General features: G+C 39.4%; 1 protein-coding gene across 1 annotated transcript in view; it reads right to left on the reverse strand.

The window, feature by feature from the left end:
- Window positions 1-9,622, reverse strand: part of LOC107569684 (interferon-induced very large GTPase 1-like) — a 45,983-nt gene extending 36,361 nt beyond the window's left edge. Inside the window, 1 exon segment of the mRNA XM_016255823.1 lies at window positions 9,573-9,622. Coding sequence (XP_016111309.1) covers window positions 9,573-9,603 — 31 coding nt within the window. The 5' untranslated portion in view covers window positions 9,604-9,622.

The raw sequence follows: 9,622 nt of genomic DNA on the forward strand, positions 1-9,622 counted from the left end.
GGAGGCCTCAGCATGACGACTCTCTAGAACGAGAGGAGACCTGACTACACTCAGTGCTAGGGACAGTTAGTGAGGCTCACAATAGAGCCTACATACTAATAGTATTGTCTAAGTGGAGCTCTAGGGAGCGGAGTACATTGCATAACGACTCAAAAAGCTAGAGTACTGAGCTAGGAGTACTAACCATGCTCCTAAGTGCGAAACAGAGCTCTCAGCATAACAATCCTCTAAAGTGAGGGGAGTGCAATCATCCACCCTTATGGATCAGCGTAGACCCTCAGGTGAGGGGAGTACTTGAAAGCTCAACCTGAAGAGCGACTTATCAAGGAGGCCCACAAGAGCCTAACAACCTAACAGTCACAGAGCTCTGTTGAGAGAACACTAGGAACTGATCTCAGTATAGCGACCCTCAAAGGGAGGGGAGTTACCAGGCTCAAGAACAGCTGGTCAGGGAGGCTCACAGAGAGCCTCACAACCTGAAATAATTGCAAAACAAAAATACTAGGGAGCAGAGTGCTCAGCATAGCAGAAACCATGCTCAACCTAAATACATATACCTGGGCTGAGAGAATGAGGAGGCTCAGAGGAGGCTCAACCAAGAGCCTAACAACTAAAAAAACCTGCTATTACACCAAGTCTGGAGCCTCCTTCACCAATATGTAGATATGTAGATATCCCACATTATACACAGTTCCTATTCTGTAAAAATAAATAGGAACCAAAAAGGAATTCTGAAAGAGAAAGCACTCCTCGTCAGATTCCTTCCATGCCCCGCCTACAAACCCTGTGACGGTCTGATTAACTGCCTCGGCAGCCGCGAGACCCGAAACGCGGGTGAGAGGCGCTCAATTCTCAAAGAGAATAAGGCATACAGGAATTCTCAACGCGATCACATCTCACAGCGTGACTATATCTCCCTCGAGAGCCAAACACACTCTGTTCAAATACTAAATTCTCTCAAGAATCAGGCAAGAACAGAAACCGCCGCGAATGCATCGCATTAAGCTTGTTCAACTCCCTCGAGAGGTGAACGCACTTGTGCAAACGCTGACAAATACTCGAGTACAGACCTCTGCTCTAGTAGTTCCGCGAATGCAAACAGTGAGCGCATCCTTATCTCTCGTGAGTCAAACGCATGTGCTTCCGTACACAAGGCTTAAAGACAAAGATGATGGATGACGTTTTCCGCAGGTGCTCTTTTATACCCGCACTCGCTTTACTGTTTACGTCATAGGCTGCCGCCTGCCAATGTCAAGTTCATTGTCGTTTTTTCATTCATGCTTCAGACACCGGTCACACTGGAGGCGTTCCCCTAGCGCCCTCTAGAGGACGCAGCGTGGAGTTCCCTTTCGAAAGGGAACCTCAATTTATCCAGAATCATACAGTTCTATTTTGCACACAAACAGCTCTTAAAGAGTCCAGTTTTATGTAGCATGTTGATTTTTGTTCATGGTATTCAGCTCCAATAAATGGTTTGCAAAAAAGGGACACAGGATAAATGTTTGATATCATTATTTAATCACATTGGAATCAAAACTGGGAATCGAAACTAATCGGAATCGATAATCAGAATCGGAATCGATAAAATTCAAACGATAATGTAGCATGTTGATTTTTGTTCATGGTATTCAGCTCCAATAAATGGTTTGCAAAAAAGGGACACAGGATAAATGTTTGATATCATTATTTAATCACATTGGAATCAAAACTGGGAATCGAAACTAATCGGAATCGATAATCAGAATCGGAATCGATAAAATTCAAACGATACCCAACCCTATGTGTGTTAGCGCTTAGTAATGCTCACTCCATTCTATTTTGGGTAAAAACTGGAAAAATAATAATAATCTCCAAAAGAGATTTGAAGTTATATAGGCCTTTATCACACTTCCGCGTTTGAAACGCGGAAGATTCAAATAGTAGCGTAAAAGAACTTCCGCTACAGCCTCTATCAATGGATGTGCCCATAGCATGGCATTGTTGTGGATTATTTATGTAGTATTCAGCACTTATACGTCTTCTAAAGACACCAATCTCAGTTTACAACAATTAATTGAGTATTATGAAATTAATGAATAAGTAGTCACGATATCCCGATGCGTGTTTCGTGACTTAAACAGGAGTGTGCGAGCCATACTGTATGTGTATAGGCAATTCTTCACAGTCTGATCAGGGGCGGCGTTTCCGTATGGCAGTTGCCATACCCTAACCCCCGCGGATGTGCCATGAAAAATTATCCAGACTTCATACCTCTAATTCTTTATTATATTTCATTATTATTATTTTAAATCTGAGGGTTTTACAAATATTTAATCAATGATAAGCATTAAAAAGAGCTTGTCAGTAAAACTTCGTAATGCCATTGTATCCTCAAAATCTCAGCAAAACCTTGTAACGTCTCCGTGCAGACTGACACAATGCACAATTTGAGCTGCATGCTGTTCATTAATCTGACTGGCAACACTGGCAGCGCTGACAGTCGCGTCGCTCAGATAGGCTAATGTTACACATTAAAATGAAGGATGACATGATACATGGTATGGAATCGGTATAAATACACAGTTTTAACATTGACGTTTATTGTGTCAATGTTCAACTAAACTAAATTAGTTTAATTTTCTTCACAAAACTGGCGCCTGTCCACTGACAATAAAGCAGGCGGAAATTCCTTTACGCTACTAATCCGAGCAGTGGCGGCTCGTCGGGGGAGGCAGAGCTTCCTCATAATTTTGAGGAGAAAATGGGAGAAGGACGATTTAATGTTTAAAAAAATTCACAATTAATTTCAGGTCATGTGTAATTTTTGTTTGTAATTTCACAGTTATAATACCATAACGTGAAAGCGCCGCTTTTCTATTGTGAATGTGCCGAATCTGCTGATGTAATTACAACCACTAATGATAGAGAAGGGTAGGGGGAGGCCGGGGGAGAGATGAGCTCTCGTGCCTCCGTTGGTAACAAAAATGAGCCAATCAGCATCGAGTGTTCACTTTCAGCGCTGAGGAGTGTTAAGAAAATAAACCTCGTAAGGGAGGCTAGCCTCCCTTCTGATATCAACCAAGCATCATAGAGACATAAATTATGTGATATTAGTTTGAACGTCTGCCACTGCGCTGATAATGTACCAAGTACTTATGAGTAGCAATATTGAATATTTGATTGCCAACAGATTTACCAAGCTGTCATTCAAACAGTATATATACAAATTTAGGGAAAACAGCCTAAGCTGGATATAGGCTACAGCAGTCAGCCTAATTAAATGGTGCAACAGGCAGCTCTCTTTTAACACAGACTTTTAAGAAGGGATGGATATTTGCTTCAAGTGATAGGCCAGGCAAGTGAAATTATATTATCTTGCTGTATGTATGTCGTTTTCTTTACGTTTTCTGACTAAAAGCAACCAAAAAGCCATTTTAAAGTGGTTAAACAAATAATAATATTCGGCAGACCAATACAATTAGTGTGCCGCCTCTATTTTAAAAGCCGCGAGCCGCCACTGAATCTGAGCCAGATGTGACGACACGCCAACTGTGATAAAGGTTTATTCTTTAAATGAATTTCTTTTAATTGTGATAATTCACTTTTTTTGTGTATGTGTGTTTTCATTATTTTTGATAAAATCAAAAACCCTTTAACATACATTTTCATTAATAATTGTGTGTCTAAATGAGTGGTTCTCAACCTTTTTTATGCCAAGGCCCCCTTCCTCTCTGAATCAATACTGCAAGCCCCCCAACCTTTTCTATTCACAAAAACCTTTGTATTGTAGTGTTATTACTTTCAAACATTCAGTCTTCTTTTTTTGCTAACATAATTTGAAAAAATGTCACTACAGATATTCTTTACAACTTAAAAGTACATAAAGCTAAATTATACAGTAACTGCAACTGTAAGTGCCCCTATTATGGGAATGAAAGGTTCATATTTTGGTTTTGGAAGTCCCCAACAACAGGTTGACATGCATGCAAGGTCAAAAACACTTTCAATGTCTTATAATATGCATTTATTTTTACCTTACTTGCTCAACGACTCCCAAACGATTCGCTCAACGATTCATTTTTCCAATCCCCTCCTTTGCATGACGCTAATCTGCTGTGATTGGTCCGATTGGTCTCATTTTCATTTCATCATGCCTGTAATGCCTGATAAAGCAGCGTTTGTGAGCGCAGTGCTGCTTTGTGTACAGCGTTACCAGAGAAACAGCTATTTTACTGCTCCAAAAGCGGCACCTAGTGGCAAAGAATGAATTTGCATTTTCATTCAGACCTACTCAAAAAGACCAACAAGTGGGCAGGCAATATGCTAATGTTTCATGTCGATGTCAACATGAAATGGCTTGGGATTCGTTTTAAAAAAGACTTGTTTCTATGATTCAGAGTCGACTCTTTCTTTTGAGAGACAATAACTTTATACACGGTGCACTTTCAGATTTAAAACTTTGCAGGATGCTTTCATTCCCTTAGAGCTGTGTTACAAACTGCATGAAAGGTAATTTTCAAAAATCCATAATAGGGGCACAATTATATTATCTTGCTGTATGTATGTCGTTTTCTTTACGTTTTCTGACTAAAAGCAACCAAAAAGCCATTTTAAAGTGGTTAAACAAATAATAATATTCGGCAGACCAATACAATTAGTGTGCCGCCTCTATTTTAAAAGCCGCGAGCCGCCACTGAATCTGAGCCAGATGTGACGACACGCCAACTGTGATAAAGGTTTATTCTTTAAATGAATTTCTTTTAATTGTGATAATTCACTTTTTTTGTGTATGTGTGTTTTCATTATTTTTGATAAAATCAAAAACCCTTTAACATACATTTTCATTAATAATTGTGTGTCTAAATGAGTGGTTCTCAACCTTTTTTATGCCAAGGCCCCCTTCCTCTCTGAATCAATACTGCAAGCCCCCCAACCTTTTCTATTCACAAAAACCTTTGTATTGTAGTGTTATTACTTTCAAACATTCAGTCTTCTTTTTTTGCTAACATAATTTGAAAAAATGTCACTACAGATATTCTTTACAACTTAAAAGTACATAAAGCTAAATTATACAGTAACTGCAACTGTAAGTGCCCCTATTATGGGAATGAAAGGTTCATATTTTGGTTTTGGAAGTCCCCAACAACAGGTTGACATGCATGCAAGGTCAAAAACACTTTCAATGTCTTATAATATGCATTTATTTTTACCTTACTTGCTCAACGACTCCCAAACGATTCGCTCAACGATTCATTTTTCCAATCCCCTCCTTTGCATGACGCTAATCTGCTGTGATTGGTCCGATTGGTCTCATTTTCATTTCATCATGCCTGTAATGCCTGATAAAGCAGCGTTTGTGAGCGCAGTGCTGCTTTGTGTACAGCGTTACCAGAGAAACAGCTATTTTACTGCTCCAAAAGCGGCACCTAGTGGCAAAGAATGAATTTGCATTTTCATTCAGACCTACTCAAAAAGACCAACAAGTGGGCAGGCAATATGCTAATGTTTCATGTCGATGTCAACATGAAATGGCTTGGGATTCGTTTTAAAAAAGACTTGTTTCTATGATTCAGAGTCGACTCTTTCTTTTGAGAGACAATAACTTTATACACGGTGCACTTTCAGATTTAAAACTTTGCAGGATGCTTTCATTCCCTTAGAGCTGTGTTACAAACTGCATGAAAGGTAATTTTCAAAAATCCATAATAGGGGCACTTTAACAAATCAGCACAAGTCAACCTGCCATACCAAACAAGACCACAGGGAGACGCCAAAAGACTGCATATAAACTACTATACGGATCCATTCAAAATCACTAAACACACCAAAATACAAATTAAAAATGAAAACATTTTGAATGTGTGTTAGCTCAGCGATCTGAAGGTGGGTCGACATCATCAGTGAATAGTTACTCTTTCAGAGCAAGTGATCGTGGCTGTGTTTGGAGCATCTGATGCACATATGTAAACACTATTGATCCTCACAAACTTCTCCAAAAAAAACGCCTCTTCGGTAAGCATCCGTTATAAAACAATTGCTGTACATTAATTTTGGCAACTACGTGAATATACCGAACTGTGTTCAAGCAGAAATTATGTTATAGTGAACAGTGTGCAGAGAGCGTGCATACACAGTTCGTTTGCGCATCAATAACGGATACACTCTGCCTAATGTACGACTCATGTATGTCACTATAATTGTCTTTACCTTGATTATAGTTGACATCCATCAAAACCTTACTAGCGCGACACTGGCATGATTTATCCAGCCGAGAGCTGTAGATTGCGTATCATATGTTAATGCAATGGTCGGGGTGTTTTGAGCTGCCGTTCAGTCTGTATTTCCCACAGCGTGATGAGAAATGGCTTGAACTGCTCCAACATACAGAATATCAACACAGAACACGCACAATAGAGGTGGCGCACACATCAACTTTCACATGACGAAATCCTTCAATCTTACATTGTTTTGTTTGCTCGGTTTTTTGTTTTTTTTTGTTACTTTTGTGTATAGCATTTTTGGCTATATGTAGCTGTATTAACCTGAATTGAATGTTTTCTATTTTGTATGTAATAAACCCATTGATTTGAAATCCCTTTGACTACTGTACATTTTTGACCATATAGACATTAGTTATGTGGTGTCTGCATCCATTTCAGATGTATAATAACTGTTTTTCCCAAATTAAGTTAAAAAGGGCTGGAGGTAAACCAACACCTTGAGGCTGTCCACACTGGATGCGACAAAGTGACCTTTGCAAATAATTTGTACTTTATGCGAGTACGTCATAAATAGAACGAGGCATCAGATTACTGTCTGGGATTTGTCGTGCCATGCCACGCCAGATCCAGTGTAGACAGCATCACTGATTATAATGAGTCCTATTGTATTTTGTCGCGTCCGGTGTAGACACGGTGTGAGTCTTCAGGCGACTTTTCGTTATTGCTTTAATGCAAAGCAAACCAGTGTGCCTGCCAGACCGTTATTGGTTGTGTATGTTCAAGTAAGCTAGATATGATAGATCGCAGATGCGGCGCAATTAGGCTGTATTTAATACATCATGATGAGTCACGAGTTCAGTATTTGCGCTAAATCTGCACAGATTTGGCTTACATGAACTTCCCCAAGAAATTAAGTAGTTAACATAATTTACGAAAAGTAACCAGCCAAATTGGCTAGTGATTTGACATTGTTACCCGCCACAGCTGATTTTTACCGGTATTTGGCAGGTACCGGTATTTCAAACCCTAGTAGTAATGTAGTGATGCTCCAAATGCTTGGAAGTAGATAATGACGGAATACGTGATTTGGAGAAGAATTGTTAAATAAAGTAATTATTTTTTATTTCTTTGCGCACAAAAAGTATTCTCGTAGCTTCGTAAAGTTACAGTTCAACCACTAATGTCACATGGACTATTTTAACGATGTCCTTACTATTTTTCTGGGCCTTGAACGTGGTAGTTGCTTTGTTGTCTATGCTGGGTCAGACACCCCTCAGATTTCATAAAAAAATATCGTAATTTGTGTTCCAAAGGTGAAAAAAACAGCGATTCAGGCGGTCGCACACCGGACCAGAAGCACAGCGTCGCGCCACGTCTTTAAAATTCAAATACATTATTTTCTATGAGTGAAGGCACACCGGCAGCGCCGTTCGCCATCTGTCCGCGGCGCCCAGCTACGTCGTGTTATACTTGTAAGAATTGTTCTAGACCAGCGGTTCTCAATTCCAGTCCTCGCGTACCCCCGCTCTGCATGTTTTGCACGTCTCTATTTGTTAACACACCTGATTCAGATAATCTCGTTAGAAGTGAGCTACGTGCATGAACTGTTGACATGGTCCCTACACAGTGTCCATTGCTCCCTACTCCCTGAGCAGGGGAAATCCGTTGAAGTTTACTTCACTTCGGAATATTCATTTACAGATTTGCGCTGCGCCGCTGCCTGCAGTGTCTTCACACACAAACGAAACTTACTAGAGAAGCGTGAAGTGGGACATAATATACCTCTGTAAATAAATACAATTTAAATTCATGTCTCGCACACTTAAATGCCCTTTGAATGGAACATATACGCTCCCTTCAAACTGGAATCATGGAGGAATATCCGGTAATGTCCACTTCGCAGGGCACTTACAGTCAAATATAACAAACGTATGAAGCAATAAGAGAAACATACAAAATGTGCAGAGCAGGGGTAGGCGAGGACTGGAATTGAGTACCTCTGTTCTAGACATGCCAAAAATTTGACGCTACAGCACAGCAGCTCTTCTTCTTGGTTTTCTCTGATGCACTAACTCTGCAGCAGCACTTCTTCTTTGTCGTCTCGCCTGATGCACTCACTCAACCAAGCGTTCTAACCACAACTTCATCCCTCCCTCCCCACCCCCCAACTATTCGAATTTCTGTAGGCGGGAATTATTCTTAATGATATTCTAATGAGCCGCTTTGTGAGATCACAAAGCCCGGAAACCAAACGCTGTAGTCCAAACGAGCCGTTCGTTGTAGTTCTTGAAAATAGATTTTAAGACATTGCAATTACTAAATCATATTTAGACAGACTTAAAGAAGTTCCAGATCTATACTTGTGCCCTTATTATTTCAGTTATTTTGCCTTTAATGTAAATAAACATGTGCAAACAATATACTTGCTCTTGTGAATTTATTTGGATGTTTACATTGTGCGAGCTGTCTCTTGTGGTTTATATACATGCTGCTGCTGATTGGGCTGACATGTTTGACACACCCACCAAACAAGAGAAAATGCATCTCAAACCCCGTTGCACACCGTTTCCAGGAAACATGTCGTTCAAACTGGAAACCGTAGCAAAACGGTGCACACCGGTTTTAGCTTGAACTTGCCCCTGATGTGACAATCTTTATAGGCCTACCTCCAGGTGATTAAAGGTCACATGACCGTACAATATTATCGTGATAATAATAATACCAAAACAATAACATCAACCAAGGAGAAAAACATAGAAACCAAAATAAGAAATAAAAATGAAAATAAATCAAAACATATAAAGTTATGCAAAATACACGAATATAATTCTCAATATATTATTTAATAACATTAACTGATGCCTGCCTAGGTACATAAATACAAATCAATAACCACAAAGCGTTTATATGTAGATATCTTGTGTTTAAAGAAATGGACGAATATCTCATTTAATCCTCTAGGGGACAACGTGTCTAGTGTATAAATCCAAAAGGCTTCACGCTGTAAAAGCAATTTGTTAATATCACCTCGCAAATGTTGGCAGCTCTGATTATTAGCCTAGCTCAGAGTATCTCGTTTTACAGTTGCAGCCTACATTTACAAATAGAAAACTGAATCTGACTAATCTGACGAATAGAAAACTGAAAACAGAAAACTGACAGATATTTCTGCGTCTCAACACTGAACACAGTGTTACACAGATTTGTTTTTGACACCGTTCTGGGACAAAAACGAAAGTGAAACTGATGTTGACTGCAGTTCAAACGTTATTGAATACAAACAGAATTAAATTAAACTATGTTTTAGTGTTGTATCTCACTTTTATATTTCATGTAACAAACATAAAGACGCTGTATATGTGAAATATATACCTGTATTTTCCATTGTGTTTACACGATTCATTCCGTGTCGCAGACATGAG

Source organism: Sinocyclocheilus grahami, unplaced genomic scaffold (assembly GCF_001515645.1).
Source record: "Sinocyclocheilus grahami isolate Dianchi unplaced genomic scaffold, SAMN03320097.WGS_v1.1 scaffold1373.1, whole genome shotgun sequence".
Taxonomy (NCBI): domain Eukaryota; kingdom Metazoa; phylum Chordata; class Actinopteri; order Cypriniformes; family Cyprinidae; genus Sinocyclocheilus; species Sinocyclocheilus grahami.